Source organism: Eretmochelys imbricata, chromosome 2 (assembly GCF_965152235.1).
Source record: "Eretmochelys imbricata isolate rEreImb1 chromosome 2, rEreImb1.hap1, whole genome shotgun sequence".
Taxonomy (NCBI): Eukaryota; Metazoa; Chordata; order Testudines; family Cheloniidae; genus Eretmochelys; species Eretmochelys imbricata.
In genome coordinates, this window is record NC_135573.1 from 22683505 (window position 1) to 22710377 (window position 26873).

Consider the following 26873-nt stretch of genomic DNA (forward strand, 5'->3'; position numbering starts at 1 on the left):
GCTCCAGTCAACCAATTGCCACACCTCTCCACCAGCCACACTGCTAAGCAACGTGTCTTCAGGCCCCCCCCAACTTAACACAGCTCTCAGTGATTTCAGCTGTTAGTAGGGGAGCCTCAGTACTAGCACACTCAGAACCACTAGCCCAAACTAGGTCTAATACTTTGACCTAGGAATCAGTTCCTTCATGGCTGAGAAGGAACTGAGTGCCCTCGTATGGGAACAAAAACAGCTGCTCTGCACAGGCGTGCGGCCGTGGACACGGCTTTACAGTCTCCGGTCAAGAGTGCACAGGCATGCGCACATTCTGTGGCGGAGCATCCATAGGGACAAACATCTCAAAGAACTCATGGTACTGTAGGGGTAATTAACCTCTCATGTCTTCTGATACCAACTCATAGGCACCTTACAAATGCGTGAGAGATCTTTAGAAGTACGTGTCTCAGTTTTAGGGTAACTGCACCTGTAATTCCCCCCAACCCCTTCCATGGTCCAGTCCAGGAGTACCCAGTCAGATCTCAGGTCTCCAGCCATTATCTGTCTCTGGGCAAGGACCCTTCTCCCACTCCCTTATGACCCAGAGTTTTAAGGCTGTACAGCTCCTTGCCTTACACTGTGATATTCCCATCAACCCAGTCTGCCTAATGGCCAGAGCATGTGCATTGCATTCTCTCCAAGGGCTGTGGCCAGTGTACTGCTGGTAGCTACAAGCTACCACACAACTTTTTCTAAGCACATTTATTCTTCAGGTAAAAGCGTTAGAGAGAAAACCTAATAAGAACAACAAACAGATTTAAATACACGCTAAACATACCTGGAATCACCTATCCATTTCAAGGGGCCATAGTAGGACAACGTCTTTCCAACCCTTCCAGAAGGGTTGGGTGCCCCCTTCAACAGAAGGGCTTGTCTGTTTGCTGAATCAGAAAGGTGGCCATGCATCAATTCAAGTTCAGCCTTTTATACCAAAAGCCCCTTCTTTGTTTTCTAGTCTCTATAAAACCCAGCAATCCAGCCCAGGGCATGGAGCTTCTCTGGCAGTGTTTACAATTACAATTACAATCTCAGGGGTAATCACCCCCCATTGTTTTTAGTTCCTGCAGGAGCTGTGGTAACCGTCCCCCATGGAGTAGAACACAGTCATACATAAACCATTCATAAATGTAATACAATGGTTCCCAAAATACTGCAGAGGGTGCAATATCTGTCACAGTGCTGACTTCAGACACTTAACCTCATGGTATTTTTGATTGCTGGGTTTCTTTAATTATTATTATTAATGGTAGGATTGCGGTAGTGTCTAGAAGCCCTAATCATAAACCATGGCCCAACAGTGCTAGGTGGGGTACAAATATTTAACAAAACAGCCCATGTCTCAAGGAGCTTACAGTCTAAGTAAAGGGGGTTGGATATGGAGACTCCGTCCTGAAGGACTGTTTGACTTTTTTTATAGCCCTAACTTGCAGTTAGCTAGTCATTTGGGCGTGAGGGCAGTAGACAGCCCTTAAAACAAGAGCTTTTTATGAGAATGTTATGTATGAAGATAGATTGTGGGGACCTGACCTTGCCTTAAGGTATAAAAATTCAGAGTTAATTGAAGATTCCACTTACACAATTTGGAGGCTCCGTTCCCACTGAGGAAATCTCCCTATAGGGCTCGCACCTCTAGTCACAGCAGATACTCTGCTTTGACTGGGGAAGTAGCATCTACTTTGCTTTTTCTATAGGTAGCTGCTTTCAGTAAGCTTCTCATGTTTTATGTTACATCATAATATCTCTTTTCCCCCCTACCACAGTTGTGACTGTTCAAATGTGTCAAAAGTAAGGGCTCCTCTTGGCACAGTGACAAGTCCATGAGAACTCTGTTATAAGAGGAATGGAACCTGTCTGCTATTTGAGTCAATCTATTTTATGACCTGATTTCAGACTTGAGCTGTGGTTACTCAGCAACTCTGAAAATCAGGTTGCTACTGAAAGAAAAACCTGGCCACTGAAGGAGTAAGCTTGCTGTTGAGGCTTTTCAGTTGTTCATTTTTACCTGCTAAGGCCTTGTCAACATGGGATTTTACCCATTGATGGTCAGCCATTGGAGAAGCTGTGTAACACTGACAGACCCCAGTTGTCAGCGGGCGGTATCGAACCTGGGACGTCTGAAGCTTAATGCTTGAGTCTATACTTCATATGGCTCTTAGCTAAGGCTGTAGAGCAGACTCATTAATCTCTTTCTCTAAGTGGTCTTGGTGCCACTAGATGGGAGCGTACACCACATCCAGGAGGTATGTGGGTTACTGCTGCACCAGAGCAAAGTCCCTACTGTAGACAGGCAAAGGCACTGTTTGCACTGGTACAGCTTTATCCCTGCTTGAAATCAGGGTCAGCTGCACCATCATGATGTATACCAGCTTTGCTTGCCTACAGTAGGGATTTGTACTGGTGCAGCTGCATTGGTGGCTGGCCACAGATGGCTGAAATTGGAGAATTTCCAGTGCTGACAAGGCCTGTGAACCCTCTTAAGCTGTACTTCATACTGCTGTAATTAATACCCTAGGAGCCTTTAAAATGCCTAAGGGAGGCGGGGGAAAATGCTATTCTATGTCTGACTTATGACTCCAGACTCCAACAGTCCAGGAAGCTACTAGGCCCCCTGCACGGTGCTCAGGAATTACTTCTCTACTATCATTTGCCAGACAAAGGAGCTATCTATGAACTGATGGAATGTCTGCATTCCAAAATGGATACTTTGCAGCCCACGCTGGTATCCTTGGAGACAGTAACGGCTGAAACCCTGAACTCTAGAGGATACTGCAATCCAAGCTGTTGGCCAACTGGCTGCCCTTGGAGTAGCTCCTGGGAGTGTCTCACACTTCATATTGTAGTTTGGGCTACCTCCACATTCCATTTTGATTACTCACTTTCCTTCTCTTGTTTGCTCTGAATGGACTTGCTGGACCCTGGTGCTTTGCTTGTGGGCTGAGCTGCAGTGTGCCTGGCAGTCCAGAAAGTGAGTAGGAACTGAGTGTGCATGTTCCATAAGATGCAAGAAGCTGCACACCCTCAAACTAATGTACTCTGGGTACAGCACCTCTGTTTTATAGCAGCTACAGGCTGATTCCAGGTATACCACTAAGGGTATGTCTACACTACGAAATTAGGTCGAATTTATAGAAGTTGGTTTTTTAGAAATCATTTTTATATATTCGAGTGTGTGTGTCCCCACAGAAAATGCTCTAAGTGCATTAAGTGCATTAACTCGGCGGAGCGCTTCCACAGTACCGAGGCTAGCGTCGACTTCCGGAGCGTTGCACTGTGCGTTGCTATCCCACAGTTCCCACAGTCTCCGCTGCCCACTGGAATTCTGGGTTGAGACCCAATGCCTGATGGGGCTAAAACATTGTCGCGGGTGGTTCTGGGTACATATCGTCAGGCCCCCGTTCCCTCCCTCCCTCCGTGAAAGCAGCAGCAGACAATCGTTTCGCACCTTTTTTCTTGAGTTACCTGTGCAGACGCCATACCACGGCAAGCATGGAGCCCGCTCAGGTAACCGTCACCGTATGTCTCCTGGGTGCTGGCAGACGTGGTACTGCATTGCTACACAGCAGCAGCAACCCCTTGCCTTGTGGCAGCAGATGGTGCAGTAGGACTGGTAGCCGTCATCGTCATGTCCGAGGTGCTCCTGCCACACATGGGTGCAGGGACTACATTAGAAGTGACTTGACCAGGTCATTCTCTTTAGTCCTGCAGTCAGTCCTATTGAACCATCTTATGGTGAGCAGGCAGGCGATACGGATTGCTAGCAGTCCTAACATACCATCTTCTGCCAGGCAGGCAAGAGATGAGGATGGCTAGCAATCCTACTGCACCATCTTCTGCCAAGCAGCCATGAGATGTGGATGGCTTGCAATCCTTCTGCACCGTCTGCTGCCAGCCAAAGATGTAAAAGATAGATGGAGTGGATCAAAACAAGAAATAGACCAGATTTGTTTTGTACTCATTTGCTTTCCCCCGTCTAGGGGACTCATTCCTCTAGGTCACACTGCAGTCACTCACAGAGAAGGTGCAGCGAGGTAAATCTAGCCATGTATCAATCAGAGGCCAGACCAACCTACTTGTTCCAATAAGAACAATTACGTAGGTGCACCATTTCTTATTGGAACCCTCCATGAAGTCCTGCCTGAAATACTCATTGATGTAAAGCCACCCCCTTTGTTGATTTTAATTCCCTGTAAGCCAACCCTGTAAGCCATGTCATCAGTCGCCCCGCCCTCCGTCAGAGCAAAGGCAGACAATCGTTCCGCGCCTTTTTTCTGTGCAGACCCCATACCAAGGCAAGCATGGAGGCCGCTCAGCTCACTTTGGCAATTAGGAGCACATTAAACACCATACGCATTATCCAGCAGTATATGCAGCACCAGAACCTGGCAGAGCGATACCGGGCGAGGAGGCGACGTCAGCGCAGTCACGTTAGTGATCAGGACATGGACACAGATTTCTCTCAAAGCATGGGCCCTGCCAATGCATGCATCATGGTGCTAATGGGGCAGGTTCATGCTGTGGAACGCTGATTCTGGGCTCGGGAAACAAGCACAGACTGGTGGGACCGCATAGTGTTGCAGGTCTGGGACAATTCCCAGCGGCTGTGAAACTTTCGCATGCGTAAGGGCACTTTCATGGAACTTTGTGACTTGCTTTCCCCTGCCCTGAAGCACATGAATACCAAGATGAGAGCAGCCCTCACAGTTGAGAAGCGAGTGGCGATAGCCCTGTGGAAGCTTGCAACGCCAGATAGCTACCGGTCAGTTGGGAATCAATTTGGAGTGGGCAAATCTACTGTGGGGGCTGCTGTGATGCAAGTAGCCCACGCAATCAAAGATCAGCTGATATCAAGGGTAGTGACGCTGGGAAATGTGCAGGTCATAGTGGATGGCTTTGCTGCAATGGGATTCCCTAACTGTGGTGGGGCCATAGACGGAACCCATATCCCTATCATGGCAGCAGAGCACCAAGCCGGCGAGTACATAAACCGCAAGGGGTATTTTTCAATAGTGCTGCAATCTCTGGTGGATCACAAGGGACGGTTCACCAACAGCAACGTGGGATGGCCGGGAAAGGTACATGACGCTCGCATCTTCAGGAACTCTGGTCTGTTTCAAAAGCTGCAGGAAGGGACTTTATTCCCAGACCAGAAAATAACTGTTGGGGATGTTGAAATGCCTATAGTTATCCTTAGGGACCCAGCCTACCCCTTAATACCATGGCTCATGAAGCCGTACACAGGCAGCCTGGACAGTAGTCAAGAGCTGTTCAACTACAGGCTGAGCAAGTGCAGAATGGTGGTAGAATGTGCATTTGGACATTTAAAGGCGCGCTGGCGCAGTTTACTGACTTGCTTAGACCTAAGCGAAACCAATATTCCCACTGTTATTACTGCTTGCTGTGCGCTCCACAATATCTGTGAGAGTAAGGGGGAAACGTTTATGGCGGGGTGGGAGGTTGAGGCAAATCGCCTGGCTGCTGGTTACGCGCAGCCAGACACCAGGGTGGTTAGAAGAGCACAGGAGGGCACGGTACGCATCAGAGAAACTTTGAAAACCAGTTTCATGACTGACCAGGCTACGGTGTAAAAGTTCTGTTTGTTTCTCCTTGATGAAACCCCCCCGCCCATTGGTTCACTCTACTTCCCTGTAAGCTAACCACCCTCCCCTCCTCCCTTCGATCACCACTTGCAGAGGCAATAAAGTCATTGTTGCTTCACATTCATGCATTCTTTATTCATTCATCACACAAATAGGGGGATGACTACCAAGGTAGCCCAGGAGGGATGGTGGAGGAGGGAAGGAAAATGCCACACAGCACTTTAAAAGTTTACAACTTTAAAATTTATTGAATGCCAGCCTTCTGTTTTTTGGGCAATCCTCTGTGGTGGAGTGGCTGGTTGGCCGAAGGCCCCCCACCACGTTCTTGGGCGTCTGGGTGTGGAGGCTATGGAACTTGGGGAGGAGGGTGGTTGGTTACACAGGGGCTGTAGTGGCAGTCTGTGCTCCAGCTGCCTTTGCTGCAGCTCAACCAGACACTGGAGCATACTGGTTTGATCCTCCAGCAGCCTCAGCATTGAATCCTGCCTCCTCTCATCACACTGCCGTCACATTTGAGCTTCAGCCCTGTCTTCAGCCTGCCACTTACTCTCTTCAGTCCGCCACCTCTCCTCCCGGTCACTTTGTGGTTTCCTGCACTCTGACATTATTTGCCTCCACGCATTCGTCTGTGCTCTGTCAGTGTGAGGGGACAGCATGAGCTCAGAGAACATTTCATCATGAGTGCGTTTTTTTTTCTTTCTAATCTTCACTAGCCTCTGGGAAGGAGAAGATCCTGTGATCATTGAAACACATGCAGCTGGTGGAGAAAAAAAAAGGGACAGCGGTATTTAAAAAGACGCATTTTATAAAACAGTGGCTACACTCTTTCAGGGTAATCCTTGCTGTTAACATTACATACATAGCACATGTGCTTTCGTTACAAGGTCGCATTTTGCCTCCCCCGCCGCGTGGCTACCCCCTCAACCCTCCCCCCTCCCCGTGGCTAACAGCGGGGAACATTTCTGTTCAGCCACAGGCAAACAGCCCAGCAGGAATGGGCACCTCTGAGTGTCCCCTGAAGAAAAGCACTCTATTTCAACCAGGTGACCGTGAATGATATCTCACTCTCCTGAGGATAACACAGAGAGATAAAGAACGGATGTTGTTTGAACGCCAGCAAACATACACTGCAATGCTTTGTTGTACAATGATTCCCGAGAACGTGTTACTGGCCTGGAGCGGTAAAGTGTCCTACCATGGAGGACGCAATGAGGCTGCCCTCCCCAAAAACCTTTTGCAAAGGCTTTGGGAGTACATCCAGGAGAGCCGCGAATGCCAGGGCAAATTAATCCTTTCACATGCTTGCTTTTAAACCATGTATAGTATTTTAAAAGGTACACTCACCGGAGGTCCCTTCTCCGCCTGCCGGGTCCAGGAGGCAGCCTTGGGTGGGTTCGGGGGGTACTGGCTCCAGGTCCAGGGTGAGAAACAGTTCCTGGCTGTCGGGAAAACTGATTTCTCCGCTTGCTTGCTGTGAACTATCTACAACCTCATCATCATCATCATCTTCTTCATCCCCAAAACCTGCTTCCATGTTGCCTCCATCTCCATTGAAGGAGTCAAACAACACGGCTGGGGTAGTGGTGGCTGAACCCCCTAAAATGGCATGCAGCTCATCATAGAAGCAGCATGTTTGGGGCTCTGACCCGGAGCGGCCGTTCGCCTCTCTGGTTTTCTGGTAGGCTTGCCTCAGCTCCTTAAGTTTCACGTGGCACTGCTTCGGGTCCCTGTCATGGCCTCTGTCCTTCATGCCCTGGGAAATTTTGACAAAGGTTTTGGCATTTCGAAAACTGGAACGGAGTTCTGATAGCACGGATTCCTCTCCCCATACAGCGATTAGTTCCCGTACCTCCCGTTCAGTCCATGCTGGAGCTCTTTTGCGATTCTGGGACTCCATCATGGTCACCTCTGCTGATGAGCTCTGCATGGTCACCTCTGCTGATGAGCTCTGCATGGTCACCTGCAGCTTGCCACGCTGGCCAAACAGGAAATGAGATTCAAAAGTTCTCAGTTCTTTTCCTGTCTACCTGGCCAGTGCATCTGAGTTGAGAGTGCTGTCCAGAGCGGTCATAATGGAGCACTCTGGGATAGCTCCCGGAGGCCAATACCGTCGAACTGTGTCCACAGTACCCCAAATTCAACCCGGCAAGGCCGATTTAAGTGCTAATCCCCTTGTCGGGGGTGGAATAAGGAAATCAATTTTAAGAGCCCTTTAAGTCGAAAAAAAGGGCTTCATCGTGTGGACGGGTGCAGGTTTACATTGATTTAACGCTGCTAAATTCAACCTAAAGTCCTAGTGTAGACCAGGGCTAAGTGTATTGTTTCCCAGTGCCCTCTGTCCTTTCCTGCAGTGCAGAGGCTCATTCATGCTCACACTTTTTTAAAGAGTGCAGTCTAGGATTTCAGTAGGGCTCTGCATGGACACAGGGCAAGATCAGGGCCTAAATATGACCTTATGCTTTGCAAACAACATGAACTCACATATTTTGGAGTTCGTAACTAAAAAAAATTCCAGTTGGGGGAGCACACCTGCTGATTCCTGTAAGGTCTGTAATGTAATTGTGCATATTCCTTGCTAACCACTAGAGGGCATCTTTATGTATCAAGATCCCCTGTAGTGGAGTAGCAGCGTGTGGTGGAGCAAGAAACAATGCATCAGTTGAATAAAAAAGTAGGTTATTTAGCTCTCTGCCTGTGTCTTAATCAGCAGGTTCCTGAGTCCAGACATAACAGATCCAACAATGGTGACGAAGCAGTAGGGCTCATACACAGCTGCTGGTTTAACTGTCCTCCAGCACCAAGAGCCTGTAAGCAAGTGCGGCTGTGCTGAGAATGAGGGTGGGAGCTGATACAGGCCTGGTGCAGAATACTGTTCCCCAGCAGTGGGGGCTGCGGGAAGAGGCGCGAGCCAAGGGATGTGCTAGCTGCTGCTTCCTGCAGCCCCATTGGCTGGAACGGTGAACCACGACCAGTGGGAGCTGCAATCAGCCAAACCTGTGGACGCTGCAGGTAAACAAACTGTCCCGGCCCACCAGCGGATTTCCCTGACAGGCCGCATGCCAAAGGTTGCCGATCCCTGGTCTAAATAATACTTAGTCCTGCCAGGAGTGCAGGGGACTGGACTAGATGACCTCTCAAGGTCCCTTCCAGTCCTGTGACTTTATGATCATCCTGACAGAAGGAGCAAACCCTCAGTTCTTCAAGGCTTGACAAGTAGCACTTGCTATCAGAGATGCAGCTGACAAGGAGCTGGAATGTCTGGATGGTATGGGCATACTAACCACGACTGACTGGAATGAATGGGTGATTCCCATTGTTCCTGTCATGAAGAAAAATGGTGCAGTCAGGGTTTGTGGTGATTTTAAGGTGACCACTAATCCCATACTCTTACCTTACCATACTTAACAATACCCCTTACCTTGCACTGAATATATTTTCTTACTGCTGGCCAAAGTGAAGAAATTATCAAACTGGATTTAGCTCAGGCTTACCTGCAAATGGAAGTAGAGGAAGGGTTGAGGAAATTCCACTCCATCATCACTGACAAAGGCTTGTTCCAGTATAACCAACTAGTATTTGGAGTGGCATCCATCCTGGAAGTCTGGCAGAGGGAAATAGATCAAGCTGTAGCTGTTACTTAGATGACATTGTCACCAGATCCAGTGACGAGGATCATTTGAAGAATCTGGCACAAGTTTTCAAAAGGTTGGAAGAATATGGATTACAGGTGAATCCAGACAAATGTGAGGTCTTCGAGGAACTAGTTACATATTGTGGACGCATCACAGAAGCTGAAGGACTGTGCATAAGACACCGGAGAAAGTTGACGCCATGACAGAGGTTTGTTCAGTCACTGAGTTCGTTAACTATTACCATAAATTCTTGCAAAACCTGGCAACAGTTGTACCCACTGAATCAGTTGCTTCAGAAAGGGAAATGCTGGAAATGGACTACAGCTGTTAATATGTTCAATGTGGCACAAATTAGCATACTTCCTATTAGTCAGGCAATTCTGAAACAAGAAACAAGCAAAGACATAACTTTAGCAGAGGTATATGAAGCTACCTTAAAAGACTGGAAGACAGAACAAGTGTAGAGCTTAAAGCTATTCTTCCATTGGAGGAATGAAATCACAATTGTTCAAGGTTGTCTGACATGGAGAATTCTGTTCTGGCTGTCAGAGGGTGCACAATATGACTGGCACCACTTCATCCTTGGAACTGTCTGTCTGCTCCCTAGGAACAAATTAATCTGCGTGTCACTGAAACATTCTTGGGTACCAATTTTCTAGTAGTAGTGGACTGATAGTCTAAGTGGAACCCTTAGATACTGAAGTTTTCTGCATGTCATCCACAACATCTGCAAGTATCATACAAGTTCTACCAAGCCCTTTTGCTCACATGGGACTGCCAGGACATGTTGTAAGTGACAATGATCCACAATTTGTTTCAGCAGATTTCCAAGCTTTCATGAAAAGTAACGGCATCAAATCATGTTACATCTGCACTGTACCATCCTGCAACAAGTGGCTTCACAGAACACTTTATTCAAACCATGAAACAAGCTTTCGGAACTTCAACAGAACAATCAGGTTCATTATAGGCCAAACATGAAAACTTCTTGTTTGCGTATTGAAATGTTGCACATGCAACACCAAACCAGTCACATGAAAGTTTCTTCCTAGGACACAACTTCTGATCTTGCCTGGATTTGTTAAAATCTGATCTGTGAAGAGAGGTAATTAACAAGCAGACTGATCAAGCAAGGGACTCTGGACACTTGTCAGTTAGAGAGTTATGGATGAGACATGTTCTTGCTTATGTAAACAGACATCTAGTGGTGAGCTGTGGGAAGAAGATTTCAGAAGCTGATCTCATTTGCATGGATACACCTTTCCTGCCTAGGTGCTCAGCATAATGGGACTGCTTGCCCAAATGATCACTTACAGCTGCTGTTGGATCCCCAATTTCCTTGTTATTGGGGCAGGAGTAATAAAGGGTTGCTATCCTTAGTTGTGTGAACCGAGGATAGCAAAACCGTACCTGGCATACCCCAATGGAGGAACTCACCCTCAACTGAACAGCACTTGCTAGGCAGGAGACATGGGTTTAGGGTGACCAGATGTCCTGATTTTATTGGGACAGTCCTGATTTTGGGGTCTTTTTCTTATATAGGCTCCTATTACCCCCATCCCGATTTTGCATACTTGCTCTCTGGTCATTGTACATAGGTTTCAAAGCCCAAGTGAATTGAGAGAAGGTGGGGATGGGTGTTTGTATTGGGTGGTGTGGGTCCTGGACACCATTTGCTTTTTTTCTCTCTCCATGATATAATAAAAGAGCTAATTTAGACCAACTGAGAGTCTTGTTACATGCTGCAGAGCTGAAATCACTGATATCTAGGTCTAAGTATTAGACCTACTTTGGGACAGTATCTCTATTGCAAGAGACTGCCCAGTGTGCACTAGCAGTGAAGCTCCACCACAACAGCTGAAATCATTGAGAGCTGTTAAGTGTGTGTTTGTGGGGGGGGCCTGAAGACATCTTGATGAGTGGGCAGCTGGCAGAGAGGTGCGACCAGCAGGGTGGCTGGTGGAGAGACATGGCAAGCAGCCAGAAGAGAAGCTAGTAGAGAGGGCCAGAGCAGAGCCCTTTGCATAAACCAGTGTTATTTTCCTAAGAGCGACAGACGACAAACCCAGCTGCTGAACACACCCAGCAGAGGGGCTCCCCTGCCACTTGCTGGTGTTGCAGATTGCTCACCCTGCTTTGGGGATGTCTGCTAGCACCAGGTTTTCCCAAGGAGGGTGAAATACAGCCCATGCAGCAGACCAGTGTGAGGCCTTTGCAGCACCATAGTGCCACTTAAGCCTATCCGAGAGTTTTATGCTGCCAGAGGTGGTTGCAGGGGCGTGGCAATCAGCCGTTGGGGCGATGAATGAGTACCCGAGCAATGCAGCAGGTGCCTCCTTACCCCTCCCCCCGCCTTCCACACAGGGTGGGAGGTGAACTCTGCAGATGAACCTCTGAACTCTGGGGCTGCACTGGCCAAGGACAGCAACTGTGAGTGGGGTACAGAGAAGGGACGGACACGTTAAAGGGACTTTTGGGTTGCTGGCCTTAAAACCCTGAGGGGAAAAGAACACTGCCCAACTTACTTGGGGGTGGGTCTTTTGCTCATGGCTTGTGTTTATGAGCCCTAGTTGTGGTGTTTTCCCAAATTAATACTGAGTTAATTCCCTCCTTTCAGTAAAAGCTTTTGCTACACTCAGACTCTGTGCTTGCAAGAGGGGAAGTATTGCCTCTTAGAGGCATCCAGGGGGTGGTGTGTAATTGTCCCAGGTCACTGTGTGGTGGCTTGTGCCGATTTTGTGTTGTATTGTTGAAAAGGAACCCTTAGATACTGAACCCAGCCCTAGTTGCTGCTGGCCCCACCTGGCAGACGGGTTACACTTGAGTTTACAGAGTGACCACAAATGGGTTCCTGGTACTATCCAAGCTCAGAAAGGGATCTTATTCTTATGCCATCATGCGCCCCCCCCCCCAGAGGTTACCATATTTCAACAATAAAAAAGAGGGGAGGGGGAAGAGCCCCACCCTAGCCCCACCCCCATCCACTCCTTCCCATTTCCCACCCCCTGACTGCCGCCCTCAGAACTCCCAACCCCTCCTGGGACCCCTGCCCCTAACTTCCCCCCAGAACCCCACCCCCTACCTAAGCCTCCCTGTTCCTTGTCCCCTGACTGCCCCTTCCTGAGACCCTCCCCACCCAACTGCCCCCCCTAGAACCCTACTCCCTACCTGTCCCCTGACTGTCCCAACCCTTATCCACACCCCTGCCCCCAGACAGACCCCTGGGACTCCCACGCCCCATCCAACCACTCCCCGCCCCATGACAGGACCCCCAGAACTCCCAACCCATCTAACCCCCTCTGCTTCCTGGCCCCTGCCTGCCCGCCCCGACACCTCTCCACACCCCCACCGCTTGACAGCTCCCCCAGAACTCCCGACCCATCCAACCCCCCCTGCTCCCTGCCTGCTCCGACCTCTCTCCACACCCCCACCCCCTGACAGGACTCCCAGAACTCCTGACCCGTCTAACCCTCCCATCTCCTGCCTGTCCCAACCCCTCTCCACACCCCTGCTCCCTGACAGCCCCCCCGACAACCACAGAGCCCAAGCGCGGCGACGGGGGGAGCAGAGGTGTGCATTGGGGCTGCCGCCTGCATGCATCTGCTGCAGCCTGCAGGAGCCCCCCCCCACCCTCAATCAGAGGTCCGGGGCCCCTTGGGGGAGCCTCAAACAGGTTTCAGGGGGGTCCACTAAGCAGGACCAGGGTAGACTCACTGGGGCTCACGGTAGAAAGCTAAAGTCCTGCTGCATGGGGCTGAACCTTGGGGATCTGAGCCCTGCCACCAGGGGCTGAAGCCAAAACAACTTAGTTTCGTGGAAGCCCCTGTGGCATGGGGCTCCAGGCAATTGCACTGCTTGCTATCCCCTAATGGTGGCCCTGGCTTCTATAAGCAGAAAACCAGCTGTTGTGGCACAGGTGGGCTGTGGAGTTTTTATAGCATGGGTGGGCGGGTGGGGGAGGCCCTCAGAAAGAGGTTTGAGAACCCCTGCACTAAGCTAAAGTTCCCTCCCTACCTGTGCACATGGTGATGCTTGGGCTCCTGATCATAGAAGATGAGGGTTGGAAGAGACCTCAGGAGGTCACCTAGTCTAACCCCCTGCACAAAGCAGGACCAACACCAATTAAATTATCCCAGCCAGGGCCTTAAATACCTCTAAGGATGCAGATTCCACTACCTCTGTAGGTAACCCATTTCAGTGCTTCACCATCCTTCTAGTGAAAGAGTGTTTCCTAATATCCAACTGTAACCCTTCTGCCTGTCAGAGTTGGCAGCAACAAGGGCCGGGTTCAGTATCTAGGAGTTCCATTCCAATAGCACAATGCAAAACCAGCTCGAGCCCCCACACAGTAACCTGTGACAAATATATACCACCCCCGCTGGGCGCCTCCAAGAGGCAATACTTCCCCTCTCGCAAGCACATAGTCTGAGTGTAGCAAAAAGCCTTTTAATAACAGAGAGAAACAATGTGGCATTATGTTGGGGAAACACCACCAACAGGATTCATAACACAACCCATGAGCAAAAAAAACCCCAAAAAACCCCACGCCAAGCAAATTGGGATGTGTCCTTTCCCTTTGGTTCTTGAATCCATCAACCCAAAATCACCCAAAGTCCCATGACCCAAAAGTCTGTGACCCTGGTTCAGCCCCAGAGTTCAAAAGTTTATCTGCAGAGTTTTACCTCCCAACCTGGGTGGAGATGGGGGGGCGGGGTGTGTGTGTGTAAGGGGCACCTTTCATGGCCCAAAGCTGATTGTCCCACCTCTCCATGGGGCTTCACCCACCCACTTCCTGGATCCCAATAAGGCCCCCATGAGCTGCCCCAGGCACCCCACAAACTGTTCCACCATATGTCTTCAGGCTCCCCCACTTAACACAACACTCCATGATTTTAGCTCTTAGTAAGTTTAGTTCTTTTGCAATTTTAGCTTATAGTAATGGAGCCTCAGTGCTAGTGTAAAGTGAATTCAGCTTAACAGCCTGTAACTAGACTCCTAATAGAATCAAAATTAGCTCTGATAGTCCACAGTGGAGAGAAGAGACAGTGCAGTTAGCATGCAAAGCCCTCATCAGGGCCCCATACCTCCAATTATTAATACCTATCCCCAGCCTCTCTCTCAATTCACAGAGTTTTGGAACCCATGTCCCTTGCCTAGCGAGTGCTACTTAGTTGATGGCGAGTCCCTCCATCATGACAAAAGGCCAAGTGCAGTTCCACTGTCCTTGATTCCCATAATCAGGGTAATAACAATTTATTCTTCCTGCCCCAATAACAGAGACACTGGGGATCCCACAGCAGCCCAAAGTGACCATTTCGGCAGCTATGGCCTCATTCTAGGCGGGGTGGGTGTGCCTATGCAAATGAGATCAGCCCCTGAAATTCTTTTCCAGGACTTGCCACACCTCACCACCAGATGTCAGGGTGGCCTCATCCTGACTCTGCTTACACAACCTAGACCTCCCCCAGCAACTTGAGACCATTGCTCCTGGTGCCGTCAGCTGCCACAACTGAGAACAGCCTAGCCAGTGCCGAATAGAGGGGAATAACCACGTCCCTCCATCTCCTGGCAATGCTCCTCCTGATCTTGGATACTGGTGGCTGGTGCTAATGCAAATATTAACTTTACCGGCAGGGGATAAATGAGAAAGTGGCGAGAAGCCCACGTGCCTCCGGGAGCAGCTCCTACCCTGCCTCTGACCTTTGCGTGGCCACAGCCTCGGACTACAGTTCCCAGCATGCAGTGGGGCATGGAAAGGCCTACAGTTCCCAGCACACAGAGCATTGCATGCTGGGAGTTGTAGTTTCCGCGTCTGACACCCCCGATTGGCAGAGGAAGGTGTGTTGCATGCCGGGAGCTGCAGTCACCAGGTGGCCCTGGGGCGCAGTGCCTGACCCAATGCCCTCCGACTGCTCGGTTCCCACCAGTGTCTCGGCTCTTTCCCCTCCCAGTGGCATCGCCGCCGCGGGCGCGCCTAGGCCGAGTCCGAGATGGCTCCCGGAAGCACGGGGCGGCACTCTAGCTGCTGCTACTGCGTCTCTATAGCCAGGGAGGGACTCTCTAGCCGCGTCCTCCTTGATTTTTGCTCAGTACCCCATCAGGGGAGACACTCTGGCCGCGGGTCCGCGCTTCTCTATGGTCTCCGTGGGGGAGCACGCTCGCCGCTGCGCGGCACCGCCTTCTGGCTAGGCTCAGCCAGGGGACACTCTAGCCACGGCTTTATCTGTTCCCGCACGGGGGGCGCTCTAGCCGGGACTCTGTGGCCAGGGAGGCCGGTAGTGCTGGGGCGATGGAGCCGGCGCTGGGGTCCGAATTCGAGGATTCAGTGTTCGCGCAGAGCAGGGACAGGGGCCGGGGCGGCGGCTGCGCGGCCTACAGCGCCAAGCGCTGCGAGCCTCGGGTGAGGGGCGGCGGCTCGCGGGAGCCCCCGGGGAGTGTCCTCTGCCCCCGGGCCGGGCCCACGAGGAGGGGGTCTGGGCTGGGGGGTCACCGTTGTATGGGCAGTGGGGGCTGGGCTGGGAAACACTAGGCGGGGGGGCACCATTTATGGACAGTGGGGCGCTGGGCTGGGGGCACTGTTTGGGGGTTGGGCTGGGAAACACTGGGCGGGGGGGCACCGTTGTATGGGTAGTGGAGGACTGGTCTGGGGGGCACTGTCAGGGAGCTGGGCTGGGAAACACTGGGCTGGGGGGGCACCGTTGTATGGGCAGTGGGGGCTGGGCTGGGGAACACTGGGCTGGGGGGGCACCGTTGTGTGGGCAGTAGGGGCTGGGGTGGGGAACACTGGGCTGGGGGGGCACCGTTGTATGGGCAGTGGGGGCTGGGCTGGAGAACACTGGGCTGGGGGTCACCGTTGTATGGGCAGTGGGGGCTGGGCTGGGAAACACTGGGCTGGGGGGGCACCGTTGTATGGGCAGTGGGGGCTGGGCTGGGAAACACTGGGCTGGGGGGGCACCGTTGTATGGGCAGTGGGAGCTGGGCTGGGGAACACTGGGCTGGGGGGGCACCGTTGAATGGGCAGTGGGGGCTGGGCTGGGGAACACTGGGCTGGGGGTCACCGTTGTATGGGCAGTGGGGGCTGGGCTGGGGAACACTGGACTGGGGGTCACCGTTGTATGGGCAGTGGGGGGCTGGGCTGGGGGGCACTGTTGGGGGGCTGGGCTGGGAAACACTGGGCTGGGGGGGCACCATTGTATGGGCAGTGGGGGCTGGGCTGGGGAACACTGGGCTGGGGGTCACCGTTGTATGGGCAGTGGGGGGCTGGGCTGGGGGGCACTGTTGTATGGGCAACAGGGGCTGGGCTGGGGAGCACTGTTAGGGGGTTGGCGAACACTGGGCTGTGGGGGCACTGTTGTATGGGCAGTGGGGGCTGGGCTGGGGGGGCACTGTTGTACGCGCAGTGGGGGGCCATGTTATGGTTGCCGCTTGTCTGGGGTTTATCCAGACAGTCAAGTTTTTGGCGTCTGGATACCATGTCAGGGTTGCCAGGTATCTGGTTTTTGACCGGAAAGTCCAGTTGAAAAAGGGACCTGGCAGCGTCCAGTCAGATGTACTGAGTGGACACCAACAGTCCGATTACCACAGGGCAGGGGGAGGCACCAGATCATTAACCCGCACCAGCTCCTACTCAGCAGAGGGAGCCCAGCTGGGGGGAGGGATGTGGAGATGTCCAATGAGCAACAGGATGGGGGTTTAGGGGAAGAGGCGGAGCAGGGCCTGCAGGGTCTGGTTAACAGCAATTAGAAAGGTGGCAGTCTTAAGGACTGTTGTACAGGCAGTGGGGGCTGGGCTGGGGAGCACTATTGGGGCGGTAACGTGTGTGGGGGCTGGGTCAGTGAACTGTTGGGGGGGTTGGATTGAGGGACACTGTTGTATGGGTAGTGGGGGGGCATTTTGGGAAGGGGCTGTGCCAGGCCACTGTTGGGGGGTGGGGTTCTTGCAGTGCCAGATCTGTGCCTAGTCTAAGTGAGAGCAGAATGGGGCCTGCAGTGTTCACCCATGTGCATTAGACCTGTATCCATTTCTTAGATTGTAAACTCTTTGGGGCTGGGGCTTTTTGCTCTGTGTTCATACAGCACTTAGCACTCTGAGGTCCTGGTCCATGACTGAGGCTTCTATGGTAATGCAAATAATAATCCATACAGTTTTTCACGTTGTCCAAATGGTAAAATGAGTGCTGACAGTAGATAGTCCACCTTGGCTTTGAGAGTTGTCTTTACAGTGTTTCTGAGTTTAGGTCATTTGTCTACTGTAACATAAATATATAGCAGCATGTACGTTTAAAACACACACACTCCTCCAGCCTCCACCCACACTCTACCAAACCAAAACTCTCCATTTAACACATCCTGAGGAGAGGATGAGAGAGAGAATGAACCTCACATGGCAAATGTTAGTTATGGTGATTAAGGCACTATGGTGATGAGGATGGTATAAGAATCTGTCAAATAGAATAGTCATGCTGCTGTGGCACTTTAGAAGGGGCAGAACTTTGTGAAAACTTTTCAGCAGCATGTCTCTAATCTTTCTTTTAAAAAAATAAGTGAAAATGACTGTGAATGCAACATTAAGATTGAGAAAACCAAGAATGTGAATCAGGAAATTGAAAAGTTTAGATTTCTACTCTATTTGTTGACTATACACTTCAGCCTGCCAATACTTGGGTATGCTGTAAAACAATGGTTCTCAACAAGGAGTCTGGGGCCCCCTAGGGGGCTGCAAGCAGGTTTCAGGGGGATCTGCCAAGCAGGGCCAGAATTAGACTCGTTGGGGCCTAGGGCAGAAAGGCAAAGACCCACTCTCTGGGGCTGAAGCCCCGAGGCCTGCCATCAGGGGCTGAAGCCTGAGGAATGTAGCTTTGTGGAGGCCCCTGTGACGTAGGGCCCCAAGTAACTGCCCTGCGTGCTATTCCCTAATGACGGCCCTGTTTTTTGTATGCAGCAAAGCGGTTGTTGTGGCACTAGTGGGCCATGGAGTTTTTATTGCATGTTGAGAGGGGGCCTCGGAAAGAAATAGGTTGAGAACTGCTGCTATAAAATACATAGGCTGTGTATCCTACCTGAGATAAATTGCTGTTGAAACCTTAACTTCTTAATTTCCTTATTTTTTAGATGTCTGGTTCACAATCTTAACTTTATAGTACCATTAAATGTTTGCATTTAATGCAGTATTATATTTACCCATTATGGTGAACTTGTTTGTGAACTTGGTGTGGTAGCTTCTAAATCAGGGGTGGGCAAACTTTTTGGCCTGAGGGCCACATCTGGGAATAGAAATTGTATGGTGGGCCATGAATGCTCACAAAATTGGGGTTGGGGTGCGGGAGGAGGTGAGGGCTCTGGTTGGGGGTGCGGGCTCTGGGGTGGTGCTGGGTGACAGGCTCTGCTCACTGCCCCATCCACAGGCACCGCCCCTGCAGCTCCCATTGGAGCACCACAGGGGGCCATTGGAGTGTGTAGGAGTCAGACCAGTGCCATGCCACGTCTTTCAGGAGCCGCATGGTGCGGCACCCAACCAAGCACCCCAGCTGGAGCACCGGAGCAGGGCCAAGCCGCGTGGTGCGGCCCCAGACCCAATGTCCCGGCTGGAGCGCCAAAGCAGGGCAAGCTCCAGACCCCACTCCCCAGCGGGAGCTTGCGGGCTGGCTTAAAATGGCTCGCAGGCCATTTCTGGCCCCTGGGCCATAGTTTGCTCACCCTGTTCTAAATATGATGGCTGCATTGGCCCTCATGCTGTCTCCCCACTTACAAATCTACTGCTATGTAGTCTCATCCTGAAATACTGTACTCAGTCCTGACAGTAGTAGTTTGTTGTTGTAAACTGCTTAATAGCCAAGTTAAAAATCATAACTTCAATTTCCACAATACACTTGAATATTTTCCTTTGTGTTTACAGTGGTTTTGTGAGGAAGCAAACAGCGAGGACAATGTTGAAATTCTAACTGCCAAAAAATTCAGAGGGGATTTGGCATACAGACAACAAGAGTTTCAGGTATTTTTATGGTTCCAGTACTTTCTGTGAAACAGGGATATGAGTCAGATTGAGATCTTGGATTATTGAAGCTTTCTGCATCAACAGCTTGAGTGTTTATGTCTTGTAGTTCTTAAAGGGAACCTCAAGTAGTTAAAGCTCAAAACTTTAAATATAGTGGATTCCACCTAAAACCGACTAGGTCCAAATGAAAAATGGTTTCTGTGATCAAATACATTTTGTAAGGCTTGATTTATCGGCTGAGCTATTAGATTTCTACAGATGTTTTCTGATACTCGGACCTTCCTTGCTCTCTTTTAACCTTTTATTTTTTTCCCGACTGAGTACATGATCCTTTCATGTGCTGAGCAAACCCCATTTACATCAGTGATAGTTGAGATTGTTCATCAGCCTGAAGGATTGTGTTTAACACTTTTTATATTCATCTTCCTTATTAGTCTTTATACATAATAAAGAAGTTCACCATTTCTCTCCACACCCCCTCTAAAAAGCCAGCTCATGCCCAGTTTTTCAAAGTACTTGGCAGGTCACCTTAAACAAAATAGGTTGTTGATTTGATCTTCGAATTCCTATCCATTCAGATTATAGCTGTAATTGTGGTGCATATTTAAGTTATAGCTTTTGATCTTTTTCTTTTAGATCTGTTTAGTCCTATATCCTGTTGCTTTTCATTTTAACCTTTATTTTTGCAAACATCCTACTAGAAAGCACTGTATGAGTACTCAAGCTGCTTGCTGCTGTTACCTTCCAGTAACGTTGCAATGAGAAGAGATGTCCAAGAGGGCCAAGCTCGGTGTTTAGCTCACTTAGGAAGGCACAAGGAGGCTCTGGATATTGCAGAAAAACTGGTTAGTTAAGCAGTCCTTTCCCCCCACCCCCCGCAACACCTACACACCCACCCTACCATGATTAGTACTTTTTTTTTTTATTAACACATAACTGTTTTCTGAAAAAATATCATTCTCCTGTAAAATAACCCCTTTGTGTGAGCTCAGTGCAAGGAATGTTTGGTAAAGGGAGAGTGGTTGTCACTAATATATGTATTTGTTCTTTACAAATTAAAACGCTTTGCCACAAAAGTGTTGGTGGTAATCTTAGAGAGGAGTAGAATCTTGCTCTTCTGGCCAGGATTAATGTAATTAAGAAAGGGAGTAAATGAATAGTCCATACCTTTTCACCGTAAGTGGCATCCCCAATTTGAACACCCCTCTTACTCCCAAGCATTCGCTACCAACTCCTCCCACACGCCTCCAAAAATCTTACCCCAAGCAGAGTTCTGTTCCTGTAAAAGGAGAAGTGCCAGAGACTTCATGAAGTCCACTAGGGATTTTGCTTTTGCTGTTTTATGTGGAAGACACTAAGATACTGTGTTGATGGGTGGCAGTATAAAATTATAAAAAAGATAAGTCGTGATAAAATTCAAGGATGATAATGTCAGATTGGGATAAGGCACCACTTAGGGGAGTGCATTCTTGAATCTGCTGTGGCTGATTGCACATCATTATATCAGATTATCTTTAAAATATTTAACAGAATTTGGAGAATTAATTTTGGAAATCATAAGTGGAGGGAGGGATTTGTGCATCACTGGAAAAAATATCCTCCTGAACAATGATGACTCTGTCCATTCTACTGTATTTAATCTGTCATAATTTGTTTCTAGAGAAATGGGGCAACTAACACAGATCATTTAACAACTGTCCTCAACCTGCAGTTTGCCATTTACTGTCGCCTGAAAAATATCAAGAAAAAGGTCACATGCCTACAGCAACTGATTTCCTTACATCCTTTTAACCCATGGAACTGGAAGCTACTTGCTGAGGCTTATATGTACTTTTTACAGACTCTGCCTCCATCATTCATTTCAGAAACAAAACTTGTTCAATGCAAAGATTGTAGTGCAAATGACCAAGTTTTCCAAACCTCACCAGGACTGTTTGGAAAAGAAATGAACCTTCAATGTCACAAAACACATAGGGGGGGAGAAGACGTTTGGTCAACACTTTCTACAAAAACAATCAGAGACAGCTCAGTATCTTACAGCGATAACCACATGGTAGAGGGATCCCTCCATATCACAGAAGAATGTGAAACACGGGACAAAATGAAACATGCTACCTTTGAGTTCTGGGGACAGGAAGCATTGAAAGATGTTTGGATAAAGGCATGTGCTTCCTTTGTTAGAACAAGGTAACTAAATATATAACTAAAGGGAAAACCTTAACTACCCTTAGTCCAAAAAGATTTTATTTTAAAAATGTAGTATTCCTAAACCTTAATATCAAAATTTGACATTGTCAATTTAAATATTTCCCTCATTGTTGCAAACACACACACAAACGTACTACTGCAAGAGCACCAGAAAATAAAACTGACCAGTCTGATTTCACTGTGCAATCTGAGTTAAATGCAAAAAGCAAACCACTCTTGTGAATGGATGAAATGTAAATTAATTCAATTTTTTAAATTCTTTGCCTTAATACCCTAAAGTGGTAATATATATTCTCAACGGTCTTTTTAAAAATGATTTTATATGGAAAGCTTCCCATACTTACACTACTAATACTGTGCTATTTCCGTTGTCGTGCTGCTTTTAGTTTTGGAATTCATGGTACAGCAACAACTTGAGCAATGGAGAGGGATAGCTGACTTCCTTCCTGGTTATACAGCCTGTCTTATTTGCTTGCAGCTTAGATAGCTCAGAGAAAAATGAATTATTTTTATAATTCACCAGTTTGCACAATGGATGAAGTTGAAAAATAAATTTAATTCTGTGACAGTTGGCTGAAGAGAAAACAATGAATTGCATAACTGTTTCTCTTCCCCCTTTCTTCCCAACCAAAAACATAATCTTTGACAAAAATTATTAGAAATGAGCTCTTATGAATTTCTGTCCTTGCCTCTAAGAAATCCAAGATTTTCATAAGTCATTGAATATGTTAAAATCATCCTGTGGAATTTTAAAATGTTTAGTGTACACCTCAGAACAGGTGAGGTATAACTGTCCCTCAAAAGGGGGGGAGAGATGTTCCTATGAATTTCACCCCTCAGCGAATAAGGTTCTGTACTAAAACTGTGGGTGAGGTGTAATATCTTTTATTGGACAAACTTCTGCTGGTGAAAGAGCTTGTCTATAAATGCACTAAAAGCATCATGTTGAGGCTTGCAGCACTTCCTCTGAAATGAGTACAGTTGTAAAAGATTTTAGAGCCATGTCTGAGGACTGGTTTGTGTGGAGATGAATATGAACTTACGAGATTCTTTAGAATCCTAGAATATCAGGGTTGGAAGGGACCTTAGGAGGTCATCTAGTCCAACCCCCTGCTTAAAGCAGGACCAATCCCCAATTTTTGCCCCACATCCCTAAATTGCCCCCTCAAGGATTGAACTCACAAGCCTGGGTTTAGCAGGCCAATGCTCAAACCATTGAGCTATCCCTCCCCCACAATCTAAGGTGCCTTTTTGCCTTAAAACTGAAGTTTCTCTCTCTCCTGTTTACAATGATAGTCATCTCTATATGCAGCAAGATGCTGCTTTCTTGTTAAGTCTGAAATCAGATATTGAGCACAGGATGAACGCTGAAGCTGGGTATCCCATATCAAAGCATGGTGTATCTCATATCACAGTGCTGAGTATAATATAACCTGCATAGGTGTGTACAGATTTCTCCTCTTTCTCCACTTCCCTGGTTAAAAATCCCAAGAAAAAACGTTTGTTTTAAAACAATACTTAAAAAGACTTGATTTCATGTTGTCTAATATTTTTACAGTCAGCACTCCTCTGAATTGGCTGCATATTTTCACTGAGACTTCCTACTTTCAGGCTTTTACTTCAGATTACACAGTTGCAACAGTCATCCTTTGCTTTGGAGAAGAATTTAAAGGCTCAGCAGGAAACTGAAGACAAAGTAAAAGGTTTTGGTTTAAAGGAAGAATCCTTGCTATTGATTACTGAGGTGAGTGTACCATTTCATTGTGAAACAAGAGTTCATAGACACTGTCTTATATTGATCCACTTAGTTTGCAGAGATTTGTCTATTGGAAATGTTCCTGGGGAAGGGGAAGGGGCATTATGTAAGCACCGACTCTTCAGACTTACATTTGTAGGTACTTTGAAGAGGTGCCTGTTGTTTTGGGGTATTCTGTTATTACCTGATTGTTTTTGCTTTGATTAGGACACAGTTTCATTTTAAGAAAAATGTGTCCAGGAGAGAAAATTATAAACATACAACAAACTGAGAACACATGGAGTCTTATTAAACACTCCAGTTTCTTATTAGTTTTCCAGAAAACCAAACTGAAACTTCCTTGCAATAATTATTTTAACAGTATTAATTTTTGTCGTCTTATTCTGTGTACTAGGTTCTATACTAGTTTTAGATGGTTCCATAAGAGTGGGAATATATTCCATGTCTGAGTTCATAGAGATTACAAACATGCAGCCTCAAAGATGGATTTTGAGGTGCTGAGTTCATGACACATAGGCATCTATATACTTTGAACTCAAGGAGAATCTCCTTTTGCTGTCACTAGTAGGGCTTTATACTTTTTATTTAATCAGCCACTAAAAGGCAAGTCCATTGCAAGCTGACACTTTAGAGCAGGACTGATTCCATCCATTAGAGGGCAGTAGTATGCAGATTATCTAGTACATTACAAAGAAATCTGGGAAAGGAAATGACTCCCTTCTCGTGCATTTGTTGGTATAATGCCTGCCTTCCTGGGAAATCAAAATGCTGCTGCTGCTGCCGTGTGTGAATTACTTGTATTTATATTTGGCATTGAGGTTTCTCACTTTCATCCTGTGAGCAAAAACCCCAACATCAGAGCACAGCCAAGACCAACTGAGAGGAGTTTTGCAGCTATGACACATGGGCCTTCAGTGTCCCATTCTTTTTGCACAATGCAGTAGGTGAACAGTTTGACCATGTGCTGGAAATTTTAGCTCGGTTGTATTATTAGTGTTCCTAGATGTAAGTGTATGTTTATTTATTGTAGGCCAGTGGTTCTCAAAGCCGTTCCGCTGCTTGTTCAGGGAAAGCCCCTGGCTCGTCGGACCGGTTTGTTTACCTGCTGCGTCCGCAGGTTTGGCCGATCATGGCTCCCGCTAGCCACGGTTCGCCGCTCCAGGCCAATGGGGGCAACGGGAAGCGGCGCGGGCCAAGGGACATGCTGGCCACCCTTCCTGCAGCCCCATTGGCCTGGAGCGGTGAACCGTGGCCAATGGGAGCCACAATTGGCCGAACCTGCGGACGAGGCAGGTAAACAAACCGGTCCGGCATGCCAGGGGCTTTTCCTGAACAAGCTGCGGACTGGCTTTGAGAACCACTGCTGTAAACTGTATTATTTTCCCTGCTGTTAATTTTTCAGGTTTTTTTTTCTTCCCCCTTTTTATTTCACCTGCAGGTTATGGGAGAGGATCTCATTCCAGAAAAACTGAAAGAGGGTGTTCAGGGAGAGATAAAATCTGTAGGCCCTTCAGCCCTGACATCCTTGGTAACTACATCAGCTATAGAATTTGAAGGCAAATGGTTCAAAAAGCTCCAAGACATTTTGTCATTTTGAGAGACAATTCTGCCCAGATATATGTATTCCATCATAAGTAACTTACAGGCTATTGTATTTATTTTTTTATCCTCTCTACCTCTAATGATGATGGAATAACTTATGGAATAAAGTTCATATTTCTTTATTTTTAAAGTAACATGATTGTATATCTTTTAAAAGCATATATTGGCTGCATTTATAATCATCAGTCTCCTTGCATACTTGTAGGCTTTTTCTTTCTGTGCTACAACATTTCCAATAGAAGTGACAGATCTGGTTTAAAACTGGGCCACGGCAAGGTACATTCTCAGCCTTCAAAGGCATATTGCAACACAAACATCACAAAGTTTACTTCTTGGGCACACCTCACCTATGATTTCTTTGCAGCTCTGATGTCCTTAGGGGAGTCTCACCACAATATCTAGCTTGAAATTTCTTCAGTATTTGGTTTTATCTTGCTGTATTTAGAGCTGTAGAATTAGCAGTTTCTTATTTTAAAATCTGGTGGGTGTGTTTTTAAAATTAGTATTTCTTTATAAGTAGAGATATTTCTACTATTCAAATTCAGATAGCTGAGAACCTTAATATATTAAGTTGTATTCAGAACATTTTCAATAAGGAGCAACTCTCTATGACTTTCTAAAAATGTAATGCTAATATGTCCCTTCTAGTCTGCACAGGGAGTCTCTCTTCAAGACTAATGGGTTCTCTGTGCAAGTGTAGAACTCACTATACATCCCCACTTTTGCTTGTGCAGAGGGCTCAGAGTAATAAGTTTCTGAGGCTATACATACTGGAGAGAACTTAGTCCGATTGTACTCTTTGTGAAATTGTGCAAGAGAAAAATGCATTGTTGATCGTACTGCAAACCAGTTCTCTCATCTGTACAGATTTTTCATGTTAAACCTTCAATTTATAATGAATCCAGACACCTGTTTGCTGTACATTTAAAAGCAGTGAAATTACATGGTTTGGACTTGTTCTGTGCTTTGGAAAAGGCAGAGATCTTTGTTTGGTTTTCTCTGTTCAACATCATTTGCATTCCAGGCAACCAAGGTGTGCTCTTAATTTTTAAAAAAAAGTTATTCCCTATTCCTCTTCAAACATGAAATGTATTCTGTTCTCATTAATTTTTCATTAACTGTTACCAAATCAAAATATACTCTTTCAGCATGATTTTGTTTTCTTGGGGATTTTCCTTATCTTGTGCTTGCCTTTCTTTTCAGTGTACTAAAGAATGCTGAAGCTTTTAAAAACAAATACACTGGACTGTAATTCCCCCACTCAAAAACACACGTCTCTGCTAATTTGAAATGGAGTTTAAAACAATTATTCAGCATTGTTATGTAATGCTCAGTAACCATTTGTGTTCAGTAAAAGTTAAGTATCGGGCTTCTCCAGGGGAAAAAAAAAATTGCCTCCCTGTCATATCAAATTATTTATGGTGTTTTTGTAACTTAATGTTAAACCACATCCTGGACAGCTTGTTATGGAAGGTAGTTGTTTGGCAAGTATACTTAAATATAACCAAGTATTCCTTTTAGTCATGTGTATTCTTTACTTTTAGAACACTTTACTGGGCTCTTTTAAAGACGACACTGAATAAATTGATGCTTACATACAACTATATGTACTTCCTAGACTGTCAGTTTCTACTTTTGGATAGGAAGATTTATGGAAAGCTAGTTATAATGGTTCTAAAGTGATTGTTGCATGGGAGCACGCTAACTATATGCTATTTAATACTGTTAATAAGCATTTGAATGCAGTAATTCTAGTTTATGGCAGACATAACCAGCTGTTCACTGCCACAGTTAGCAGAGTTGAAGTGGAGTCACATGGTGGTGTTTACATGAGCCTTTCTCCTCAAGCAAATGTAAGTGGTGTGTCAGTATCTTTCTCGGGCTTTGCTGAAAGTTGGGACACTTCTGCAGCTGCTTGTAATTACATGTGCTGTTGATCATTGGCCAGTTTAGCTTGTGGGAGCCTGTTTAGGATTTTTTGCTTAATTTTTTGCTGAAATTGTGAACTACTTTCCATCAGAACAGAAATGACATTCACTTGACATTCAA

At 47.4% G+C, this 26873-nt stretch overlaps 2 protein-coding genes across 3 annotated transcripts; one reads left to right on the forward strand and one right to left on the reverse strand.

Annotated features, from left to right (window-relative positions):
• Positions 1-5890: 5890 nt before the first annotated feature.
• LOC144260910 (uncharacterized) lies at positions 5891-14972 on the reverse strand. 2 transcript variants are annotated; one of them, XM_077809835.1, is made up of 4 exons: positions 14894-14972; positions 9125-9645; positions 6978-7386; positions 5891-6390 (listed from the first exon to the last, which is right to left on the reverse strand). In XM_077809835.1, the coding sequence occupies exons 3-4, from the start codon at positions 7381-7383 to the stop codon at positions 6140-6142; spliced, it is 657 nt and encodes a 218-aa protein (XP_077665961.1). In that variant the 5' UTR covers positions 7384-7386; positions 9125-9645; positions 14894-14972; the 3' UTR covers positions 5891-6139. The 2 variants fall into 2 exon arrangements, with proteins under 2 accessions (XP_077665961.1, XP_077665962.1); XM_077809836.1 differs by lacking the exon at positions 14894-14972 and adding an exon at positions 9699-9755 and having other exon boundaries at positions 9125-9234.
• Positions 14973-15402: 430 nt separating this feature from the next.
• Positions 15403-24946, forward strand: C2H8orf76 (chromosome 2 C8orf76 homolog). The gene is made up of 6 exons (XM_077809837.1): positions 15403-15665; positions 19160-19255; positions 19960-20103; positions 20919-21445; positions 23078-23210; positions 24661-24946. Exons 1-6 carry the CDS (start codon positions 15555-15557, stop codon positions 24817-24819), a joined length of 1170 nt encoding a protein of 389 aa, XP_077665963.1. The 5' UTR covers positions 15403-15554; the 3' UTR covers positions 24820-24946.
• Positions 24947-26873: the final 1927 nt, after the last annotated feature.

What these genes read in the sequence shown, in the direction of transcription:
- LOC144260910 (XM_077809835.1), bottom strand. Translation starts at nt 7,383, where the DNA reads ATGAAGGACAGAGGCCATGACAGGGACCCGAAGCAGTGCCACGTGAAA. An exon ending in AGGCGGAGAAGGGACCTCCG is followed by an intron (nt 6,391 to 6,977) that starts GTGAGTGTACCT and finishes TTTCTCCACCAG; the next exon opens with CTGCATGTGTTTCAATGATC.
- C2H8orf76 (XM_077809837.1), top strand. Translation starts at nt 15,555, where the DNA reads ATGGAGCCGGCGCTGGGGTCCGAATTCGAGGATTCAGTGTTCGCGCAG. An exon ending in TGGATATTGCAGAAAAACTG is followed by an intron (nt 20,104 to 20,918) that starts GTTAGTTAAGCA and finishes ATTTGTTTCTAG; the next exon opens with AGAAATGGGGCAACTAACAC. An exon ending in GCTTCCTTTGTTAGAACAAG is followed by an intron (nt 21,446 to 23,077) that starts GTAACTAAATAT and finishes TCCTACTTTCAG; the next exon opens with GCTTTTACTTCAGATTACAC.